Here is a 25,438-nt window from a genome sequence, read left to right as displayed (position 1 = left end):
CACTTCCATCCTGGCTTGGGAGGCTCACCTGGGATCCCTGCAGAATCAAGGGCTGTGGGGTGGCCAGGACTTAGCTCTACATATAAATGTAAGAGAATTGAGAGCCATTTGACGAGCATGTCACATGTTCCTCCCCCATATCATGGGAAGGAATTCACTAGTACTCATAGACAATACAGTGGCCATGTTCTATGTGAATAGACAGAGAGGGGGCAGATCAACCCAGCTATTCCAAGTGGCAATGCTGCTATGAGACTCTTGTATCACCAGTTCAATCCATCTTGGAACCTTCTACCTTCCAAGATGTCCAGAACAGTCTGGCAGATGAGATGAGCAGGTCTTCAGCAGTCACCATGAGTGATATAAAATAGCAAATATAGCACAGTTCATATCCCAGTTGTGGGGGATTCCCCACACAGACCTGTTTGCAACCAAAATTAGCAGTAAGTATCTGTCTTTTTCATGAGCAGGTCACAGTCCAGGATCCCTTGGGCGCCTTCATGTTACCTGGACAGGCAAACACGCGGACACATTCCCTCTAGTTCAGCTACTACACAGAAGACTGGTAAAAATCAAGCAGGATCATGTTCGAGTGATACTTATAGCACCAGTGTGGCCTTTCCATTATTCATTCTGCTGAACTTCTCAATCAGGGATCAGTTGACATTGCCAGTGGATCCAGATCTCACAGGACCTGTTACCCACACAATCTAGGGCACCCCACCTTTACCCTGCCATGGGCTCAAGGAGTAATCCTATTAATTTAGGCACCCCACTCTTTCCTGTCCTAGGTTCGGGGCATAAGGGCGTAACTTTCTGTGGGTTTGTGGGACCTTTTCCCAGTGAAAGAGCCTTACACAGTAATATCCTTGGTCAATTGTTAATAAATATAGATTAACAGAATACATACGCTAAGCATACAATACTCACCGCTCCCAACGAGGCTGACAAACTTTTCTTAATGGCCAGTCAGGATCAGGTCATCTGGGACTCCAGCTTCTGATTGGTGTGGTCAGCAGGGTGTGATTGTTTTGGAAGGTCTGACCTTGGGCTGTGTTTTGGAGTTTGGTTCCAAATAACTTCCTGTTGGCCCCCAGTTTATGTAGTTAAAACTTGAGTCCTACTTAGCTATCCCTTAACCAGTAATTTTAAACTGAAGTACTGCAAAACAGTATTTTTCACCAATCCTAGCCCACTAGCTAAGAGTTCATTTGTTTATGTCAAAATATAAATTAAAGAACACACAGTGATAACTATAGGTAAACAAATGGAAGTTTTACAAATTTAAAAACAGACAAAAGCAATAAATGGTATCTTTTCAACTGAAACTAAGTGGTTTTGCCATACAGAGTTATCTTGCAAAGTTTTCTTGACACATCTTAAGATTTGTCTGTCTGGTCACTATTTGTGCTATTGGGCAGAAATGCTGCTTAACAACCCAATGTTATATTGTTTTGGTGCAGTTTAGATGGGATGTGACTCCCAGCTTCTTAGCTCATAGCTGCTGCTGTCCTACTATAGCTGCTGCTTCTTATTGCAGAAGGGCATTGGCCTACAGACCATGGTCACCACCTCCATCATAACCAGGAGGCCCTTCACATCACAGCCTGGATGATCCATGGTTAACACCTCAGGAGAAAATACATTCAAAGGAGGTACAAAACATCCTCTTAAATAATAGAAAATCTCCTAATAGGTATACTTGCCTGGTGAAGTGGAAGAGGTTCTCCGTCTAGTCCAAGCAGAAAGGAGACTGTTATAAATGAAACAGCAAGGCCTTGTCATTAATTCCACTAGGGTTCACCTAGCATCTATCTTGGCTTTGCACCCTCCAATTGATCAATCACTTTTCTCCAATCCCATGTTGCTCAGGTTTTTGAAGGATTTGAACAGGTTATATCTCCAAGTAGAGAGGCTCCTATTCCCACTAGTGTCTTGAAACTGGTTTTAACAAAACTAATGGGTTCATGATTTGAACCACTGACTACCTGTTCACTGCTCCATGTCTCACTGTAAGTGGCATTCTTGGTGGCAGTCACCTCAGCTAAGAGAGTAGGTGAATTAAGGGTTCTGGTGTCTGACCCTCTGTATAAATCAATCAGGCAATATATTTACCAACTTCACCAACATGCTCGTGAAGGGGAGGGTGTTAATGTTTTACTCTGACAGGACTAAACTGTTAGATCGTCCTCTCAGTTGTTTGTGGCAATTGCAAACAGAATGAAGGACCTTCTGGTTTGTTCTCAAAGAATCTTGTCCTAGATTCCTTCCTGTATCCATTTGTGCTATGACGTGGTTACTGTAACTCCACCAAATAGGATGATAGCACATTCAACCACATCGCAGGCAGCCTCTGCAGTCTTTTTAGCCCACGTGCCTATTCTGGATGTTTGAAGAGCTGCAACTTGGTCTACAGTACATTTGCCTCTCATGCTATCTCCCAACAGTTTACAGATAATGTCAGATTTGGATTGTGTGGTCCTTCAATCATTATTCAGGTAGACTTCAGTCTGACCTCCAGATTAAATTGCTTGTGATTGACCTGAAGTGGAATGATTGTGCTATCACTCAAAGAAGAAATGGTTACTAAATTGTTCTGTAACTGTTATTTGAGTTGTTTCGCACATGTTCATTCCATGACCCACCCTCCTTCCTCTCTGCATTGGAGTCCGTCCAGTAAGAAGGAACTGGGGGATTAGGGGGCGGCTCTGCAGCAGAGGGAAAAGTCTCTGAAAACAGTGCACTGGGTGCACACACTCTGAAGTGGAATGGACATGTGCAACACAACTTTAACAACAGCAGATACAGAACAGGCTAGTAACCTTTTATCTCATAATAGGGGTTTTAAAAGAGTGAAATTACCAGTGGATCTAATTGATCATGACTTTGGGTATCCCAAATTTATCCATTCCATAATACAAAATTATACCTTCACCTTATGAGTGCATCAGGGTGTGCCTAAGCAAAATCAGTAAGTGGATGCAGGTTTTGTTACTCTTCTGAACAACTTTTCTGAGATATTATGGGATATTCTCCTAGTGAAAAAGCTGACAGAGGAATAGTAGGGTTTTTAATGTAAATCAGACTACTGTTTCTGGACTGTGAGAGAGAGAAAAGAGAGACTTGGGAAATGCATACATTTTGTGCTAATGTAAATCTTTTACAGTCTTTAGCTTCTGTTTTAGTGCTCACTCTCTCTAATTAATAAATGTTAAGCTTCCGCTCCTATATATGGTCTCACACCAAAAAGCTACAATACTGTAATGTTATATTTCAGATTATATTTTTTCTTTGTATTTACTCAGGGCAGGTCTACACTTAAAATGTTTCTTTCAGCATAGTTAATCCACCTCTGCGAGAGCTGTTAGCTATGTTAACAGGAGAAGCCCTTCTGTTGACATAACACTCTCAACATGGAGTTACGCTGGCATAACTGCATTGCTCAGGGGTGTGGATTTTTCACACCCTTGAGCAACATGGTTATACCGATGTAAATTTATAGTGTAGACCTGGCCTCAGTCTGAAAAATATAAAATACAAATGTTTTTTAAAATTTCTAACTTGATTTGCAGAAAGAACAAGGAGTACTTTTGGCACCTTAGAGACTAACAAATTTATTTGGGCATAAGCTTTCATGGGCTAAAACCCAAATAAATGTTAGTCTCTAAGGTGCCACAAGTACTCCTCGTTCTTTTTGCTGATACAGACTAACACAGCTTCCACTCTATAACTTGATTTGCTGCTTTTATTATTTTTAGCTAATACTAAAATATTGCTCTTAAATATAATCTAGGGTTGATACATTTTTTTCTTCTCTTTTCTAGGCGTATCTGACAGTGTGTAAGGATGCTATAATGGTTGGCCTTGGAGATACAGAGTTTCAAGCACACCTTTTAGATGTTACTCTTTCAATTATGCAAACAGGTACATCCTAATAACAATTTTTGTGGTACTTTCTTCCCCTATGCTGCTGTAAGGGGTGTTTTTTCTCATATACTCTTTCCCTCTCACAGAGCCTCCTGGTTGCTTTAAGGAGAAGAGTTAGGGAATAAACTTCTGCTACATTAGCATTGCCTCTGCTTTGGATCTTCTTCCCCCATGAATAAATTCCAGTGTATGCCTCTGCTGCTGTTCGTAGCTTCTGCTAGCAGCAATAACATGAATCATTGTGACATTCTTGAGTTTCTTCTTTGAGTGCTTGCTCATTTCGATTCCATTCTAGGTATGTGCGCCCCCACATGCACAGTTGTCGGAGACTTTTTGCCTTAGCAGTATCTGTTGGGCTGGCTGTGGTGCCCTCTACAGTGTTGTGCTTATGTGGCAGTATATCAGGTGCCGGCGGTACTACGCCCTCCCAGTTCCTTCTTACCGCATAGGACAGTTGTTTGGAGATCCTGGTCTTGCTTAGCAAGAGCATTAGCGGTTATTCACTGTTCAGATCGTTCTCCTATGATATTTAGTCAGTGACTAGTTAGCTGTTAAGTGTTTTAGTAGTAGTTTAGTAGTTAGAGTCCCGGCTGGCACTTTGTCCTTGAGTGGGGCATGCCCCGCTTCCCTGGCTTCAAGTCATGTTCTGAGTGCAGCTGGTCAATGCCCATCAACGACTCTCACGAGAGTTGTCTGAAGTGCCTGGGAGAGTCCCACAGAAAAGAAAAGTACTGGATCTGCAAAAACTTTCGTCCCCAAACTCAGAGTGGGACATTCGATTAACAGCCCTCTTCGTGGCAGATCCTACAAAGAACCCAGCTCAGATGACCAAGCCTATGATGGGACCGTCCCTAAAGGCAGTGGAACGCCCCTGGACTGCAGGCATTATTCCCCTTCACCATGGTCGAGGACCCCTGTGCTGCGACCCTGTTCTCTGGCCAGAAGGCGCAGATCTCTGACACCCCAGTCTCCACCTACAGGGCATGGAACTCAGGAGTCTTGACACTGATCCCCATACTCTCAGTACTGATGGTCTTCCTGCCAGAGGTCGCCTTGCAGATCTCCCAGTCATCGGCCCTTTCCAACATGAGATGTTTTCTGGTCGCAGCGCGATTTGCCAGGGTCCTGGTTCCTTCTGGGGACAGGCCCTTGCCCTCCCTATACCAGTCATTGACAGACTCAGGTTTCCATGGCCCCGCCCTTGTAACCAGAAGGGAAGTGGTCCGGATCAGAGGGACAGTTGAGCCCTTCCCCTATATGGGGCGAATTGTCTCCCAGCCGGGAGCCTGCCAAGGCACCTGCAGCACTAGCATGGGATCAAGGGCAATGGCCTGCCCAGTAGCAGTACTGGAACCCCTAGGGGGTGCCTGTTATGCCACCTCCGTGATCCCACTGCTCCTCCCAGGCTACATCAGAAAAGCTGCCCACGGCACAGCCAGCACCACAGTTGGAGCAAGGGGCCAAATCTGAAGCGGTGACCTGCGGGGGCCATAGCAGCCGCAGAGCAATCCCAGATGCAGCAAGGGGACACCTCCAACCTACAGTGGTGCAGTCATCCTCATTGTTCCCAGATGAGGTGTTGGCAGGGCCCTCGCAAACCCGAACCTCCTCGCCCCCGCCCCCAATTACTTCAGGGAGCACCAAGCCCTACTTAAAAGGATGGCAACCAACCTGAACTTGGAGGTCGAGGAGCTAGCTTAGGCACCCAGTGACCTCTTCAATGTAATTCCCTCTCCTGCCCCAGCCCTGGTTGAATTGCCAGGGGTCCTAAAGTCAGGGTGGCAGACCTCCTCTTCCATTCCGCCCACATCTAAGAAGGCAGAAAAGAAGTACTATGTCCCCACTAAAAGGTTTGAATACGTATACATGCACACTCCTGCGGGCTCCCTGGTTGTGTCCACTGTCAACGAAAGGGCCAGGCAGGGCCAGGCAAGTGGCACCCCCAAAAATAAAAATGCCAAGAGGCTGGACTTATTTGGCAGAAAAACTTATTCAGCAACAAGCCTCCAGTTTAGGGTCTCTAACCATGAGGCCCTACTTGGCAGATATAATTTTAACCTGTGGCACTCTGTCGGCAAGTTCAGAGAGAGCAGCCCACAGGATCAGGCACAGTAGTTCACACTGTGATAGAAAAGCGCAAGGTGGTAGCCAAGGGTGTCCTCCAGATGGCCGGGTATGCCATCGACTTGTGTCCAGGGTGGTTGCCTCTGCAGTAGCCATAAGGCGTAGCTCCTGGTTACAGACCTCTGGGCTGTCCCAGGAGATGTAATCCACCCTCCAGGACCTCCCTTTCAAGGGAACGGGGCTCTTCTCTAAGCTAACTAGTGCTGGGCTCCATAGCCTTAAAGACTCCCAGGCCACCCTCCACTCTTTGGGCCTGCATACTCCTCAGCAGGTCAGAAAGCCATTCCACCCTCCGCTGTCATTGAGGTCTTGGGGTACCCCTTGATCAGGCTCCTACAAACACAGGGGCTTTAAGCGATGCCATCAGCAGCATCTCGTCCACCTGCCCATCTTGCTTCTTCCAAGGATCAAGGCAGCCAAAAGCAGTCAGTTTGAGGGTGCACCCAAAGACAGTGCTCCAAGCGCTGCACCAGATCCATTCCCTGTCTTCCTCAACCACCTCTGCACTTTCCGGTCAGCCTGGTCCGATTTCACCTTGGACCGCTGGGTGCTCAATGCAGTCTTGTCAGGCTATAACCTGCAGTTTGTGTTCAGCCAACCCTTTCATCCCCTTTCCCTATCCCTCTTCAGAGACCCTTCTCATGAGCAGCAACTCGTTCAGAAGGTTGAAAACCTCCTGTGCCTAGGGGCAATGGAAGAGGTTCCACACGACATGGAGGGAAGAGGATTTTACTCCCGCTACTTCCTCATTCTGAAGGCAAAAGGGGGCCTCAGAGGTATTCTAGACCTGCGTCGCCTCAACACGTCTCTCAAAAAGTTGAAATTTCATATGATCTCCCTGGCCTGCATCATCCCATCCCTGGATCCAGGAGACTGGTACGCTGATCTCGCTTTAAAGAACATGTACTTCCATATTCCCAGGGCACCAGTGTTTCACATTGGGCTAGTGCCACTTACAGTTCACGGCGATGCCCTTTGGTCTCGCGTCGACTCAGAGTGTTCACCAAATGTATAGCACAGGTGGCCACTTACCTGCGATGTTTGGGGAGGTCCAAGTCTACCCATACCTCGATGACTGGTTGATAAGGGGCTGGTGCTTGTATCAGGTGCAGAGGCATCTCAATCTGTTCTGCTTGCCACGACCTGGGCCTAATAATAAACAACAAAAAGTCAACCCTCACCCCAGTGCAACAAACAAAATTCATTGGGGTGGTACTTGACTCCACTTGAGCCCAAAGCCTTTCTCCCAAGACTTTGGTTCCAAGCCATAGTAGACCTCATCTCATCTCTGCATGCCCATACATTCACCACTCCCCACACGTGCCTTAGACTGTTGAGTTACATGGCAGCATACGCTTACGTGGTCCGGCACATGCAGCTCCGCCTCTGGCTGCTACAGGTATGGCTGGTGTCAGTCTAGGTCCCCAACCATCACAGTATGAACTGGGTGATCAGAATTCCGCATAGTGTACTGTCATCCCTTACTTGGTGGCAAGATCCCACATCAGTGCTGGAGGGAGTCCCCTTGCAGCCCTGGTCTCACTGGTGACTCGTGTCTCCGACACTTCGGACCAGTGCCCCACTGGACGATCTCAGTACTCAAGGCTGTTGTGCAGGGACCGAATGTGACTGGACCATCAGTGTCGGAGAACTCAGGGCTGTTTGCCTAGCCTGCCAAAACTTTCAGACACGCATACAAGGCAGGGTGATTCAGGTCCTAACAGACAATATGGCCACCGTTTTCAACAGACAAAGGGGAGCCAGGTCATCTGCCCTCCTCCAGGAAGCGCTCCGGCTCTGGGATTTCTGTCTGCAGCAATCCATCTTGTGGCTGTTCATCTCCCAGGGGCCAGGAATGCTTGGGCAGGATATTCTCATCTCAGCACAAGTGATCTCTTCACCTGGAGGTGATCAGTTCTATCTCACACTGGTGCGGAGCTCCCCAGGTGGACCTACTCGCATCCAAACAGAACGGAAAATACCACGTCTTCTGCTCATTCCAGGGCAGGGACAGGGAATCCCTGTCGGAGGCCTCCTGCTCCCATGGTTAGGGGCTCTGATGTACGCCTTCCCTCTGGTGCCATTGCTGCCCAGAGTCATCATGAAGATCAAGCAGGACAGGGAGAAAGAAGGTCATCCTCATAGCGCCGGCAAGGCTGTGCCAACACTAGTTCAGCACTCTGCTGGACCTCTCGGTGGCAGCCCCATTCCAGATGCCACTCAGGGTAGACCTGTTATCCCAGAACTATGGCAGTCTCCTGCACCCAAACCTCGCAGCTCTACATCTGACGTCTTGGCTGTTGCATGGCTAAACACACAAGAAAACGGCAGCGCTTGTCAAAGGTCCAGTGAATCCTGTTGGGCAGTAGAAAGCCCTCCCCCAATGTGACCTACCCAGCCAAATGGAAGCGATTCACGTGCTGGATGGTGAATAAGGGGCTCCCTGTTGCAGCTCATTCTAGACTACCTCCCGTACCTCAAGCTCCAGGGCTTGTTGCTGTCATCCATCAAAATCCATCTAGTGGTCATCTCAGCCTTCCACCCACTGCTCGAAGGCAGGTCGGTTTTCTTTCAGGAGATCAGGGCCAGATTCCTTAAGGGCATGGAGTGCCTCTACCCGCACGTCAGGTATCCTGTTCCTCCATGGGACTTGAATCTGGTGCTGTCGCAGCTCATGGATCCCCCCTTTGAGCCTCTGGCTTCCTGCTCTCTCCCTCTCCTCTCTTGGAAGGTTGTGTTCCTGGTAGTGGTGACGTCAGCCTGCTGGATAGCCAAGATTTGGGCACTCATCTCGGAACTGCCTTACACGGTCTTCTACGAGGACAAGGTTAAGACCACACCTGGCCTTCCTTCCTAAGGTAGTCTCTCAGTTTCATTCGAGCCAAAACATTTACTTATGCGGCTTCGGAAAGAAGACTGGTAAGTCAGAGAAGAAGCACGGCCTGGAGTCAGGAAGGCTCTGGCCTTCTACATTGACAGGACCAAGCCATTCCATAAGTTGATGCAATTATTCGTCGCTGTGGCAGACAGAATGAAAAAGTCATCCTGTTTCTGCTCAGAGAATTTCCTCCTGGATCACTGCCTGCATTTACTTTTGCTATGATCAAGCAAAGGTGCTGCCCCTGGCAATTGTTACCACCGAATCTACCAGGGTGCAGGCCTGTTCAGCAGCTTTTTTAGCCCATGTGCCTATTCAAGACATCTGTAGGGCGGCCACCTGGTCGTTGGTCCTTACCTTCACATCCCACTATGCACTTACGCAGCTGGCCCAGGATGATGCTGGCTTTGGTAGAGCAGTATTCCAAGAAGCCAAGTGGTGAACTCTGAGCCCACCTCCATAGATACTGTTTGTGAGTCACCTAGAATGAATCGACATGAGCAAGCACTCAAAGAAGAAAAAACGATTACCTGACTTTTGTAACTACTGTTCATCAAGGTATGTTGCTCATGTCCATTCCATTTCTCATCCTCCTACTCCTCTTCTGTTGGAGTTGCTGGCAAGAAGGAACCGAGAGGGCGTAGGGCCAGTGACGGCTGATATACTGCCACATGAGCGTGGCACTCCCGATGGCGCCACAGATGGCCCTACGGATACCACTAAGGCAAAAGTCTCTGATAACTGCACACACCTAGAATGGAATGCACATGAGCAACACATCTTGAAGAACAAAAGTTACAAAATGTAGGTACTGTTTTTTCTCTGCTGTTCACAGGTTTCTGAATAGCAGTAGTGATTCTGACTTATTTACACTGCTGCCACAGCTTGAGCAAACTGTCATTGGAGTTATCTATCTCTAGGCTCCAGGAGACAACTCTGTCCTATCTAGTATTCAGTTTGCATTTGGAGTTCTCCATAATAAGGACTAAATGACAGCTTAATTTCTGAAGAAACTTATAGGTTAGGCCTCAATACTCATTGAAAACTTCCCACTGAGTAGTGAAGACGTGGATTTTTCAGAAAGTGTGTGTAATGTTTCCAGCCTCTCTCACATATAATATAGAAATAAATATTACTCTGCTGTGCTGTTGTTAATGCAGCAGAGTTATGCTTGGTGAAAAAAGAAAAACGAGACTAACTGAAGTGACCAGGCTAATATTCCTGACACAACTCAGTAAACTAACTGGTCTCTTGCATTTCTTCAATCATACAGGATTTTGTGTGAACTCCCATTTAGATAGAGGAAGGAAGCAAGTAGTCTGCTGTCTCTGATTTGATCTTCCTTTTGGATGTTTTGAATACAACTTTCTACGATATGTAGAGTGAATTTTACAAACGCTGTTATAAAACTAAAAAGTCTCTAAAGTCCCAAGAACTCCTTTGAAACCCACTTTTTCTTTGTACTACATAGTTCCCTTGATTAAATTATATTTTTATTAATTCAACTTCAATTCTTCATGAAAGCAAAGTAGCAGCTCTCAACGTGAAAAAGAGCTGTTTTGCAGGGCGGGAGAGGGAACAAGTCCATAGGCATGTTTATTTGAAAATAATTTAACGTTTTCATGTCTGGTTCCTGTGTCCCTGCGTGGCTTTGCAATTTAGCTGTTACCTTAAAATTAGTGTAGAAAAGTCACCTGACACCATATACAAAACGTCATGATGACGTTTTACATCTTAAAAATTAGATTTGCCAAACATTTAAGCTGTTATCTAAAAGAATTGATATAGTAATTAAAATAGTGATTGAATCAGTAAGAAATCTAAACAGATGTTAATTAGTTAAATATAGAATGTACACTAGTACATTACAGCCGTTTATATAGTGTAAATGAATTTCATTCTAAGCTTGTAGCTAAAACAGGGCTTAAATTTAGCTGGAGCTGTCCAGAGTGGAGTTCCGATAAATATTTTTCAACCCCCCCGGAGTTTTTATAGTATGTTGAGGGGTAGGTGGCGAGGCTCTGGGAAATACTATGAGAATTTAAGCCCTGAGCTAAAGAATATCAATCTAGTTAAAAATCTGTATTTTTTTAAATATCTAATATTTGTTTCTCTAGAAAGAGGCTGCTTTTGTATTCCTACATTACTTTGTATTCTAAAAGAGATTATTGAAGCTTCTTTGACTCAAAACATTGATACGGATGAAGAATTGGCAACATTTCTCCATGCTGTTCAGGCTCTGTTCCAGAAAATTTTAGAAAGCGTGGCACGCAGGCTCAGAAAACAGCGGGAAGAAGGGCTTCAGGTATTTGTCATCCTATTACACACATGCACACAACCATGTGATTTGTAAAGTTAACTATAAACACTGACTATGACTTTTACTCAGTTGTGAGTTGGACACATTAGGTTTATTGGCACAAAAAATATTTTATTATCCTCTCAGTTTAATAATTGATTTGACTTTATGCCGTTTGTGTCTGGTGCTCTCAGCCTTGTCGTCAATAGGATTTTCCCCACTGCCGGTCCTGCTCAGTGGAAATACTAATGTAAAAAGGATCATGCATTTGTGATGTCAGTTTAGACTGCCAAACTGGATGAGGCATTTTTATGTTAGTTCCTCCTCCTGTAGGCTATTTGTCTCTTCTTCACAGCTATATAGTTTACAACTGTTCTCTTTGACACCACTCCTTTGGGCAAAAGTCCTCCAGAATCTACTTCACTTCGAGAAAAGGAATTTTATATGATTATAGCAGGGTCTGGACAATGTTATCTTCCTGGTTCTGAGATCAGCAGAACAGTGCCAGGAAGTCTTGGATCCTTTCAAGTAATCCTACGTCTGCATTTGAGCTGGGAGGTGTGATTCCCAGCTCATGTAGACACACCTGTACTAGCTGTGCTCAAGCTAGCATGCTAAGAATAGCAGCATAGAATGGCATGGGCAGGAATTTGGGTTAGCCACCCAGGTAATATCCAGGAAGTCTAGGTGGGTACATACTCAGGCATCTAGCCTAAGCTGCTGTCCATGCTACCCTAGCTACAATGTTATTTTTAGCATGCCAGCTTGAGCAGAGCTAGTGTAGGTATGTCTACATGAGCTGGGAATAGTATCTCCCAGCTCAAATGTAGACATAGCCTTAGGGTCCAAGCTTTTGCCTTTAGTGCCCTTGGGGGATTTTCCTTGTGCTTTTCAACCCTTTGACTAGGCCCTAAAGGATAGATTCACAGAGACCTAACTCCTCTCATATTGCTAGTTCTCTTCCTTATTCTGAGTTGCTAAATTGCACCAACAGACAGCTAAACTACATTAAATATTTTCCTAACATTAGTTTTATAGGTAAGCAATTGCTGTGGAGGTGTTATGTGATAGCAAATATGAGAGAGACAGTAGTTCCTGAGACACTCTATTAAGATGTAGTCAACTCGAGAAAGTTTGAGAATCCCTGACTGAAGGCTTTTAATTGCACTAAAATGCTCCCAAAGTGGAAATACTGTAACTGATCTATATTTTTATTCATTTTTTTTTTTAGTTAATTCATTCTATTCAAATGCCTCTTGGAGAATTCATACACACAGTCCAGTGCTGGTGTTCATCTTGTCCAACAGTTCGCCATGGTGTACTCTCTACTCTCCTAGCTGCAGTAGTGGTTGAGATAAGTCACACACTGCGAAAGGTAAAGAGTTTAAATAATCTCTTGTACTTTTTGAATTTATTATACTAAAAGTTCAACCTTTAAACCAAAGCAATTCAAAAGAGGGCTAGCAGTGGTCAAGCTTGAATTGTACAGTAGTGCCCTTCCCTGGTTAATCTGAACCTCCATTGACTGTACATCAAAGGAAAGTCAGAGATCCTTACCTGCTGATGGAGGCGTTATGCAGCAATAAAATTGGCATTTTTGTAGGCTTAATAAAAAAGCTTTGGTAGTTATGCTGTTATGCCAAAAAAAAAAACAAAAAACATTCAGGAGCTTGGCTGTCTCAGGTTGCAGTTCAACATGTTAAGAGATATCGGAGGAAAAGCATCTTCCCATGGTAGAGCAGACCATGCCAACTGCTATCTCATATCTCTGGACAAGGGAGTGGTTCCTGCAACACCCTCTCAGCCAGATAATTACAAAAGCTCCCAGGATTTGCTCTGCTGCATAGTGGATTCACTTAAGACTCCTGTGGAGGTGGTACAGAACAGTTCTTACACTCCTAAATATACTTCATACTCCCAAGTCTGGTATTACCATTGAATGAAGCTTTATTGGCTCCAGCAAAGAACATCTGGCAGACACCATACACTGTACCAACCTCCAAAATGGCTGCAGTTTCTGTCTTCTGGCATCTCTATACCCATAATGTACTTTGCTGTTGGCTTACCACAGCAACTAGAAGACTCCATTAATCAAATTCTTAACTTTGTTGCACTAGGCGTAAAAATCAACAGAGAGATGCCTTCCTTGGGTGCCAATATAGAGAATAGACTTGAATAGGGGCAGAATTGAACTCCATGACAGCGAGGGCCTATCTGCCTAAGGACATGTTTAAGTCGCAGCTGCGGAAATTGTCGGAAGCCTGCATCCCAAGAAAGGGGAAAAAAAACATGGGTAGGAGTTGTAGGCCAAGCTGGATGAGCAAGCAACTCAGAGAGGGAATTAGGAAAAAGCAGAAAGCTTACAGGGAGTGGAAGAAAGGCGGGATTAGCGAGGGAAGCTACCTTGGTGAGGTCAGAACATGTAAGGATAAAGTGAGGAAGGCTAAAAGCCGCATTGAACTGGACCTTGCAAAGGGAATCAAAACCAATAGTAAAAGGTTCTACAGCCACATAAATAAGAAGAAAACAAAGAAAGAAGAAGTGGGGCCGCTATACACTGAGGATAGAATGGAGGTTAAGAATAACCTAGGCATGGCCCAATATCTAAATAAGTACTTTGCCTCAGTTTTTAATAAGACTAGTGAGGAGTTTAGCGATGATGGAGGGATGATAAACGGGAATGTGGATATGGAGGTGGATATTACCGCAACTGAGGTAGAGGCCAAACTTGAACAGCTTAATGGGACAAAATCAGAGGGCCCGGACAATCTCCATCCGAGGATATTAAAGGAACTGGCGCGTGAAATTGCGAGCCCGTTAGCGAGAATTTTTAAGCAATCGATAAACTCGGGGGTTGTGCCGTACGACTGGAGAATTGCTAACGTAGTTCCTATTTTTAAGAAAGGGAATAAAAGTGATCCGGGTAATTATAGGCCTGTTAGCTTGACGTCTGTAGTATGTAAGGTCTTGGAAAAAATTTTAAGGGAGAAAGTAGTTAAGGACATAGAGGTCAATGGTAATTGGGACGAATTGCAACATGGATTTACTAAAGGTAGATCGTGCCAAACCAATCTGATCTCCTTCTTTGAGAAGGTGACGGATTACTTAAAGGAAATGCGGTAGATCTAATTTACCTCGATTTCAGTAAGGCGTTTGACACGGTTCCACATGGGGAACTGTTAGTTAAATTGGAAAAGATGGGGATGAATATGAAAATTGTAAGGTAGACAAGGAACTGGTTAAAGGGGAGACTCCTGCGGGTCGTATTGAAGGGTGAACTGTCAGGCTGGAAGGAGGTTACTAGTGGAGTCCCTCAAGGATCGGTTTTGGGACCGATCTTATTTAACCTTTTTATTACTGACCTTGGCACAAAGAGCGGGAATGTGCTAATAAAGTTTGCGGATGACACAAAGCTGGGGGGTATTGCTAACACGGAGAAGGACAGGGATACTATTCAGGAAGATCTGGACCACCTTGTAAACTGGAGTAATAGTAATAGGATGAAATACAATAGTGAAAAGTGCAAGGTCATGCACTTAGGGATTAATAATAAGAATTTTAGATATACGTTGGGAACGCATCAGTTGGAAGCGACAGAGGAGGAGAAGGACCTTGGGGTATTGGTTGATAGCAGGATGACTATGAACCGCCAATGGGATACGGCTGTTAAAAAAAGCAAATGCGATTTTAGGATGCATCAGGCGAGGTATTTCCAGCAAGGATAAGGAGGTGTTAGTACCGTTATATAAGGCGCTGGTGAGACCCCATCTGGAATATTGTGTGCAGTTCTGGTGTCCCATGTTCAAGAAGGATGAATTCAAACTGGAACAGGTCCAGAGACGGGCTACTAGGATGATCCGAGAAATGGAAAACCTGCCTTATGAAAGGAGACTCAAAGAGCTTGGCTTGTTTAGCCTGGCCAAAAGAAGGCTGCGGGGGGATATGCTTGCTCTATATAAATATATCAGGGGAGTTAACGTTAGGGAGGGAGAGGAATTATTTAAGTTTAGTACTAATGTAGGCACGAGGACGAATGGGTACAAACTGGATATTAGGAAGTTTAGACTTGAAATTAGATGAAGGTTTCTAACCATTAGGGGAGTGAAGTTCTGGAACAGCCTTCCAAGGGAAGTAGTGGGGGCAAAAGACTTATCTGGCTTTAAGACTAAGCTTGATAAGTATATGGAGGGGATGTTATGATAGGATAGTTTAATTTGGGCAATCGATCTTGGATTATCACCAGATAAGTCTGCTCAATGGTCTGCGGGGAGATGTTGGATGGGATGGGAACTGAGTTACCGCAGAGAATTCCTTCTTGGGTGCTGGCTGGTGAGTCTTGCCCACATGCTCAGGGTTTAGCTGATCGCCATATTTGGGGTCGGGAAAGAATTTTCCTCCAGGGCGGATTGGCAGGGGCCCTGGAGGTTTTTCGCCTTCCCCTGCAGCGTGGGGCATGGGTCGCTTGCTGGTGGATTCTCTGCAGCTTGAGGTCTTCAGACCAATTTTGAGGATTTCAATAACTCAGTCCTGGGTTAGGGGTTGTTATAAAAGTGGACGGGTAGGGTTCTGTGGCCTGCCTTGTGCAGGAGGTCAGACTAAATGATCATATTGGTCCCTTCTGACCTATGAGTCTGAGTCTATGACATCACGGTAGTCCTCATCAACTAGTTCCAGACTCGTACAAAAACTACAGTGAGAGCTTGCCTATGTCTGATCGGTCACAAGGCTTTCTGCACACATCATGCACCATTTGAGACTTCACTTTTGTTGCATGTTATGGTGGTTGAAGTTGTATACCTTCCAAACAGACACCACGTAGATATGATAGTGCGGATCTCCTCTGAAGTCCTCTCATCACTGTATCGGTGGAAAGATCCAGATCAGATGTGAAAAGGAGTACTGGTCTTCCTACCTCTTCCCACCAAGGCCTTTATTTACCTGGGGGAAGCTCACCTCTACCACCTTCAGGCCTGCAGTCTATGGATCTGTCAGGAAACTCGACTGCATAATTACTAGAGCGTAGGGCAATTTTTTGCACCTGTACAGCATTTCTACCAGTGATTCAAGGACTGACCATTCAAATTGTGACTGTCAACATGACAGCTATGTTTTATAGACTGAGGGGAACCCGATTGTCTGTCTCCTCTATGACAGGAGGGTATTCAAGTCTCCCTTACAGTGCTGCACTTTCCAGGACTGCAAAATGCTTCACCATGCCATATTAGTAGGCAATTCTAGATAGACCACAAGTGGGCAATCAAGAATTCCATTATCTGAAACGTTTTGGATGACTGAAAGAAGTCAATCATTTATAGAGTTATTTTCACAAAACTAATGGGAGAAAACATCTTTGTTTCAGGCTATGCTGCTATTAAAAAAAACAAATTTGACTTAGTCTTTATGTTACTCAAAACCTGACACCAATAAGAGCTCATGCAGCAAACGAGGAAATCACCGTATCTTTGGTTATAAAAACTGTTTATCTAATGTTCCTGTTTCCCACGGGGTGGGTCCCAACCCACTATTGTAGTTTGGGAAGGGTCTAGATCTGTTGTGTGTGCCCTTCCCCCCCGCCCCCACACACACCATGCTCTCGCTTACCCTGAACAGCAGGCAGCAGCATAGGAACTGGGATCTGGATGGCAGCACCATGGCAGAAGCACCTTCAATGCACGTACAGGCTGCCTCTGTGCTGCTGCTGCCTACCTACTTTTACTTCCCGTGGGAAGCAGGATCTGGGCTGGAGCCAGTAAGCAGACAGTCAGTAGCCTGATAACGATCATAGGCCTGCCCATGAAGAGAGGGGGAGCAACTAGGGCTGCAAGACAGGATAGGATTGGGAGAGCAAGAGCAGGCTTGGACTAAGAAGGGGAGAACAGATGACTGAAGGACTGAGAAGGGGAAGAAAGAGAGAGTTGCACCAGGTTGAGAGAGGGTGTAATAGTGGGTCCCTAAAAGATGTAATATCTTCCCTGTGGGTGAGCTGCCACCTTTATAAATATTGTGGCAGAGCTCTGACCCTGCTCCCGTGGGTCCTGCGCTTCTAGGCGGTTTATGCTAGCCTAAGTGGCTCACTGTGACCCTCCACATAGCCCTTCTCTCTCTAGGGCCAGGGTTAGTCTACTGAGCCCTTTTCATCATAGGTCAGCAAGGAGATTGGTGGGAGAATTCCCACAGTCTCTGTTGTCCCTGGGAGCTTATTTCAGAACAGTTTAGCCTCCTGTCCTGACAGGGGCCTGACTTCCCCACCCAGGAGATGTTCCTGTAGGGGTGGGTTGGGGGGAACCCGGGCCCGCCCTCTACTCCAGGTTCCGGCCCAGGGACCCTAATGGTAGCAGCTGTTGGCAGCCAACCTTTCACTGCCAGAGTTGCTACATTTCCCTGGGCCACTTCCCCACAGCAATCCTGCTTCTCCCTTCCTCTCCCTTACCTTAGGGCTCCCTTAACGATGGTTTGAGGGTGTCTTCATTAACCAGCCCTACAGCTGCACTTCCTCTCCTCTGGCTCCCCTCTGCCTGACTGGAGTGAGCCCTTTTTATAGTATCAGCGGGACCTTAGTTAGAGTCGTGATTAGTTATTTCCTTTAATGTAAATGCCAAATATCTGGTTAAAAGTTATCTTTCCAATCAAACTTTGCTTTATTTTTTGACACTACTGATTTAAACTGTCAAGTACTTTTCTGAAATGAACTAGAAAAATACATTTAAATGTGTCTCCCTATAACATAAACATGCATTCAGTTAATGTAGCTACTCAAATCTTGTTTTTCTTAATTATTTTCCGTGTGCTTCTGTATTTATTTTGAATTTGAGCTGTCTTCTTTTTAGGCTTCAAATGCAGAAGAACTTGCACCACCAGAGTCCACTGCAGACCTTCCTCCACTTTCAGGCACTTTAATGGCAATGATAATTAAGTCAATAAATGTGGTCAGGTAATCTTTGTCTGTTTAGTTTCCATAAGGTTTATTAATGTGAAACTAGTAAGTTACCAAACAAGCTTTTAATTCTTAAATTCAAGTTTGTGGAATTAGCCAGTGAATACCTACATCATCTACTACATTTCCATGTAATATCTCATAATCCTTTACTTTTTTGGTGAGTTGATTGTTAGTTTTTTGCTTTTTCTGTTGTCCTTGTGTTAGAATCACATGACTATTCATTCTAGTATTTCCTTTCCTCATAATCACTCTTCTAAACGTACTTATTTCAAAACGTATTTATAAATCTTAGTTCTTCCTATATGGAAGAGTTTAGATCAAACCAAAGTCTTTATCAGAAATAACGCCAGTCATATAACCTAGAACTAACATGCATGCTAAAACTCAACTGTAAAATACACACTGATGGCACTGTACAAATGGCATAAAGAAATTATTTAGTTGTTACTATATTAAGTGTTAAATATGTCTTGAAAGAGAGCTTGGTGTGCATTCTGCAGCTTTCCCAAGTGACTTTTCTGTAGGACTTAAATTGGGATGCTAGTTATGTATTCTATCGCTATTTTAGTGGAGGTTAGTTGAGTCTGCTGCAGTTACAGCTGAATTTCAATTTTCATTTTATCACCCTTTTAATTTTTTTCATAACTTATTTTTCATAACTTATTTTTCTTCAAGTGATTATCCACATGTGTTCCAATTTTGCTGTGCATGCATCCCAGATCAGAAGCTTTTTGAATAGCAGTGTCAGGGACCATGCCATGCTCTGTACACAGTCCAGTGCTTCATAGCTCAAGAGTCCAAAGGGCAGGGCAACCACAATCACCCTTCTGTCTTGCAATCACAGGTGGTAAGAGGAGACTGAAAACCACATCTCTGCCCACTGCACGATTTTGTTATCTCTAGTTAGTTTTTCCAATTATAGTTAGATTTATATAGTTTTAGTCTTTTGGCAAAAAAGAGAAAAGTCTCCAAGTCTGGGGGTGCCTTGGCCCCAGATGCCCCTGCACACGGTGGAATCAGTTTCTGGGATTCAAAGTCTCTCTCTCCTGTGAGACAGCTGTTCCCATCAGTGACATGCTAAGTGCCTCTTCTACCTCTCTGAGGAGAGAGGAAGGAAGTAGCATAAAGGCCATGGTATCTAGAGACTCATATCTCTCTTTCTCCAGCACGCAACAGATCTAAGTTTAGAGGCAGTTTAAGTCCCACATTGGATCCCACTGATGCCTCTGTACTGAAGAGTCACCTCTTGAAGGAAGCCATCCTTCTTTTGACCAGTATTGATGGCAGCCAAGCACTCAGAACCAAAACTTCTTCCGAACTTCTTGAAGCAACACCAAAGAACCTGGTGCAAGCTTCTGAGCTCCCAGCCCTAGTACCAACTGGTCCAAGGTTATAGGGATACATCATTCCCTACCCTCTTTCCCTGTCCCTTTCCAGGGATCTCTCTCACAAGATATTACTAAGAAAGGAAATGAACTCTCTTCTGCAACTCAGGTCTGGTATACACTGGGGGGGGAGGGAGGGGGAAGGGGGGTGTGTGTGTGTTCTAAGATACTCAACTTCAGCTACTTGAATAACGTAGCTGAAGTCGACGTCCTTAGACCTACTCACCACGATGTCTTCGCTGCAGTGAGTCGACTGCTGCCGCTCCCCCCTCAACTCCGCCTGCTCCTCTCGCAGCGGGGAGTACAGGAGTCAACGGGAGAGCGCTCAAGGATCGATTTGTTGCGTCTAGACTAGATACGATAAATCAACCCCTGCTGGATCGATCACTGCCCACCAATCCGGCGGGTAGTGTAGACATACCCTCAGAGCAGTGGAGTTACCTGTGCAGTTCCAGAACAGGGAGTCTTCTTTTGTCACCTTATTTTTTATTTAGATCATAAACTCTTTGGGGGCAGGAACTGTCCCCTTGTTTTGTTTGTATAGCACCTAGCACAATGGAGTCCATGACTAGTGCTCTAGGGTGCTATGATAATACAAATACAGTCCAAAACTTATTTAGGCATTATTAGAAATTGCTATATGATAGTGCGTCTGGATCCATCTAATCCAGGATACACTGATCAAGTCCCAATTCACCAGAGCTCAAGCAACCTCTGCTGTTTCTCTGAGTCATTCAAATATCTGAGATTTGTAGAGCACCATCTGGAGTTTGGTTCACACCATCATCAACTTGTTTGACTTCCAGAGCAAATGGCAGACAATTAAATTAGTTACAATTCCAGTTTCTTTTAGAGCCAGTATTTTTACCTTTTAAGGACTTTTTTCTTTTTTCTGTCCGAATTTTTTTTCCTTTTCTGAATACATTGAAAAATCTTTATTTTTTGGTTACTGCTGCTCCTCTTCTCATATGTATTATTTCACCTAAATTCCCTTGTTCCATTCCTAGGCAGCCACCACTATACAGAATACATTGCTTCCTCTGAAACTATCAGCAGTGAAACTTCAGAGATCAGCCAGTTAACAATATTCTGTAAGAAGTACATTTGAGATTTCCACACTTAAACTGTGTTTTGGAGTCTCATGACTGATCCTAGATCATTGTTTCCCACGTGATGGTTTGAAGAACTACCATTGTTGTGGAGGCCAACGAAAAGTCCTATTTATGTTTTTAAAGGAATGTGTTTCCCCATGTGCCTTTGATTTTCTTCTAGGTCATTTTTAAATGAATTAATGGAATGCATTGTCTGTGAAGAAATTGAAGGAATTATTAGTCTTACAGCTGCTGCATACATAGTTGTTATAATCAAAGGTCAGTCAAACTAATTTTGTCTCCAATGAAGGCTTTTGTCAGTAGTAGCTTTTAGTCCAACTTAATTTTAAAATGTTACATTATTTTTCCAGTTAGCTGTGGAAATTCAGAAGTAGTAATTTTTATAGGAATACAGAATTAAAATGAAAAATGCAAAGTTGTAAGGGATGCTATTAGACATTGGATCTAAAACTTTGCGGGGTCTTTTTTTTTTAAAAAAAAAAAAAATCTTTATCTTCTAGGCTAACATGGTCCTCTTCCATACCCTGTTTTATAGGAATATAATAGCATTCACAAGCACGAATTTATACACTACACTTGGGTAATGAAAATCTTAGTAAATATATCGCCAGTTTTTAACAAACTGTTAATTTGTTATATAGATGCTACACAGGAATATGCAGACTTGTTTAATTTTTAACATATTATTTCAAATAGGTAAACACAAAGCTTCACTTGTTAAGGATATTGCACGTGCCCTTCAGAAGAAGCTGACGACATGCAGAGAAGTTGCCATGGAAGAATCTAGCAACTTTGAAAGGTAAATCTGCTGTACAGAAAAAAACCCACTGATTGAAAAAGGGATGCAAGATTCTTTGCTTGTTGGTGAAGAAGTTTACTGAAATCCATATGATACAGCAGTGGTTCTCAAACTGGGGTTGGGACCCCTGAGGGGGTCGCGAACTGTCAGCCTCCACCCAAACCCTGCTTCCTCTCCAGCATTTATAATGGTGTTAAATATATAAAAAAGTGTTTTTAATTTATAAGGGGGGGTTGCCCTCAGAGGCTTGCTATATGAAAGAGGTCACCAGTACAAAAGTTTGAGAACCACTGATATACAGGGATTAAAATAGGGCCAGAATGTTGCTGGCTATTGAGCGCAGTTAAGGAACTAAATTTCCTAGTTCAACTCCCCCTTTTCAATGGTAATTCTCTTTACATGTTTTGTTCTTTAAATTTAACTTTTACATCTTGTTCTATATACTGTAGAACCCACAATACTCCAATCTGCTTCCTTTTAAAGTCCCAATCTCACTAAGAACTGCACAGAGAAAAGCAAGCATTCTTTGTAACTTTGCTGTTTCATAGCATTAGAGCTGAGGGGTTTTCTCTGCATTGTGTGTATTAGCTAATATGGATATCTCTAGCTAAAATGTATCCAGGGTCATAAACAATTATTTTAGTGCCTTACCACAGTCATAAGATTCTGCTTTTGGTGCAATTTGAGCTTTATAGGAGGCTGGCTTTAGACCAAATTAGCCTCTTCTGTTTCACAGGTTAAAAGTAAAAAATGCTAATTTTACAACAACTTACATTTTAACTTTGCATATGGTCTGAAACAAAAGTTCATAGTTTCATTAACACTAAAAATACTCTTATTTACTGCATTCAGATAGAAATAAAATGTAATATATTCAAAACCTCCACCTTGCCTAATTATAATCTCTTCAGAGTTCTCAGGATAACAAATATAAGTTATAGCCATTGATGACATGCATATATTTGTGGTATAGTTCCAACAATTTTTATTAGGAATTGGTGGGCAAATTGGACAGTTAGTTTCCTGTGACTGCAGCAGGGAGGCATTGATGCACATCTGTTTTGTGTCTTCTGGGTTTTTTTTAAAGCACATTGGTTTAATGGTGGGAAAAGATGGTAAAAAAGAACTTAAGACAGCCTATGGAAGAAAATATGTAAAATGGATATTAGGAATGCTAAAATGGAATTTGAAGAGCAAACAGCCACAACTAGTTCTTTAAAAAAGATATTTTTAAGATATTCGTAGAAGAGGGAATAAAGGGAACAATCAAAGAGGATAAAGTATGTTTCAGGGAAGCTAAGCAATTTCTTTGTATCAGTCTTCATCCCTGAGAATGTGGAGGATGGAGAAGGACCTACTGTTTTCTGGGGTTTTTTTTGTTTTTTTGGTTTTTTTAAAATAAGAAAATAAGGTGTCAAAGGAGGTGGTGCTGGAATAATCTGATACATTAAAAAGCCAACCAGTCACTAAGACCTGATCATATACACTCTCAAAATTCTGAAAGAATTTAAGAATGAAGTAACTGAGCTACTAACAGAGAATGCGATCATTCATTTAAATCCGCTGCTATCCCAGAGAATAGAATGGTAGCAAATGTATCTTTCTTCTCAAAATGTGCCCCGTGTTTCTGGAAATTACAGACCAGCAAGCCTTACTTTTTGTATTGGTGAAATGATGATGGTAATAGAATTATAAAATACCTAAATGATCATTGTTATGATAGGGACAAACCAGTATGGTTTCTGCAAAGGAAAATGGTGCCTCACTAATCTTACAGTATGCCAACAAAATAAGGAGAACTAGTTGATATAAATTATGTGGACTTTCAAAAAGTGTATGATAGAAGCTCAGATTCCGTAGTTAGTTCTTGTAGTTCTGGGGCAATAGGCAAACTTCTATAATGGAAACAAAAAAAGAGTAGGAATAATAGGACTGAGTAGCAGACAGTACTTACTTGGTCTACTTAATCCTTCTCTATACACATGCATGCTATGGATTATTTGAAAGTTTATTACGTCTACTTTAAGATGAGGTATGATGTGCAGCTGTTACCACAGAAATGGGGATAAACAATGTCACCATCAACACGTTAAAATGGCCACTTTGAAATATTTACATTTGTTTCTGTTAGTTTAATGACACTCTGTATTTCGAGACATAAAATGGAATTTCTTTGTGACTTCAGAGCATCACAATAACAATCTAAAGGGTAAAACAATATCTGATAAACTTGTACAGTTATCATTGAAATGTAATAGCACTGGTGACATTTCTAGTGACCATCATTATAATGATATCTAGAGAGAGTGCATGAGTTAACAAATATTCATTGTGCTGGCATGTGATGAGTTCTGTGCAGGGAATATTGTTCTAACTACAGACAGTTGATTGTGCAATGGCCTCTACTGGTGCAGGCACAAATAAGGTCTCGTAGAAGCTCAGGTGCCATTGGGCCCTTGAAGAATACAGAAATAGTTCATCGTCCACATTTTTCTATCCATGTGGCAATGGTGATCTAATATTTGACTTACCTATGTGTGAAAGCATCTAAACCTTTGCTTGCCCAGAAGGTTTTTTGACATGCATTTCAAAACTATCCTCACACAGTGGGAGTTTGGCCAGTGGCTCATCTTTTTTGATGGATAGATTGAGGCACAAGCAATTCAGATTTCTGAGAGTCTCCTTTTCTTTCTCACTCTGGTCATACAGCATTGCTACCAACTTCTTTGCTGCAAACATTGCAGCTTGTCCATTGTTCTCTCGCAATTTAGCAAGCTCTCTGAAGTGGTAAGCTCTTTGTGTTCACAACATTAATCACAGATATTTTTGTAATACCAAATAGGGATGACACAATCCCATCCTATTAATACATGTACAGCAGGAAATATGTTTCAGAAGTCAGGAGTGAATGTGCCAGAAATTGCATGCACAGGTATGAAGCAACGCCTGTCATTTGTGCTGGTAATGGTACCTGTTTCAATCTAGATGTTGTTTGTTCCATTTTTGGAAAGTATACCTCTACCTCAATATAACGCTGTCCTCGGGAGCCAAAAAATCTTACCGTGTTATAGGTGAAACTGCGTTATATTGAACTTGCTTTGATCCACCGGAGTGCACGTGCGGAGACACGGAGCACTGCTTTACCGTGTTATATCTGAATTCGTGTTATATCAGGTCGCATTATATCGAGGTAGAGGTGTAGTGAACAACAAGGACCAAAAACATGTGCATCAAGGGACGAATTACTATAATTCCTTTTGCATCAAGAGACCAAAAGCCATATTGGCACATATAGCATGCAGAAGCATCCTTGTGTCCATTTTCTCTTGCGTTACTAGACAAGTCTTGGACTTTTTCATTTCCAGCAAGAAGGAGTATTTGTGCTGTGCTCCTCCATTCTTATGTGCATTTCAAACCATTTTGTTCACAGAAGAATTTTACAAGTGACTGCTTGTTGGATGCCACATACAGAAACTTTTTTCATGGAGGCAGAGGGCATCCACCAATCACTTGGTATTTCTTGCATCCAATCTTAGATCTTGTCTGATGCTGTCTCTTTGCAGTTTTCACAGAGTTGCTGTTGTCATATTTGATTATAGAATTAGCTTTGTCAAATCCTTTTAGGACCTGTCTTAAGTAGTCAGCAGTCAGTTCCCTGAATGTGTGGAATTTGGCGCTAGCCATCATTTGTATGCCAGTCATGACATCTCTGATGTACACTATGGTTTCTCTTTTTTGAATTATCTTAGCTCATAGATTCTTTCAACTTCAGCTTTTAGATGATGCCCTAATTCAGCTTTGTCTGTTCTTCTCATTGTTCCATCACCATGGTAGGGGGACATAGGTCCAGGACATATTGGATGACTAAGAACAGTTGTAACTGAAACATCATCTCTGTATCTTGCTAAGAACAAGGCCCTGCGGAAAACAATTTCTGGACTGGTAACTACTGTGATTTGTCCCTCCCTTGCCAGATT

General features: G+C 43.3%; 1 protein-coding gene across 1 annotated transcript in view; it reads left to right on the top strand.

The window, feature by feature from the left end:
* NCAPG2 (non-SMC condensin II complex subunit G2) overlaps positions 1 to 25,438 on the top strand; it is a 156,654-nt gene that overhangs the window by 112,649 nt on the left and 18,567 nt on the right. The window contains exons 22-27 of the mRNA XM_030550109.1: positions 3,825 to 3,924; positions 11,047 to 11,234; positions 12,460 to 12,603; positions 18,056 to 18,159; positions 20,823 to 20,920; positions 21,359 to 21,461. Of these exons, the coding sequence (XP_030405969.1) occupies positions 3,825 to 3,924; positions 11,047 to 11,234; positions 12,460 to 12,603; positions 18,056 to 18,159; positions 20,823 to 20,920; positions 21,359 to 21,461 (737 nt within the window). The remainder of the gene's footprint in view (positions 1 to 3,824; positions 3,925 to 11,046; positions 11,235 to 12,459; positions 12,604 to 18,055; positions 18,160 to 20,822; positions 20,921 to 21,358; positions 21,462 to 25,438) is intronic.

Source organism: Gopherus evgoodei, chromosome 2, assembly GCF_007399415.2.
Source record: "Gopherus evgoodei ecotype Sinaloan lineage chromosome 2, rGopEvg1_v1.p, whole genome shotgun sequence".
In the NCBI taxonomy this organism is placed as follows: Eukaryota; Metazoa; Chordata; order Testudines; family Testudinidae; genus Gopherus; species Gopherus evgoodei.
This window is presented reverse-complemented; position numbering and strand designations above follow the sequence as displayed.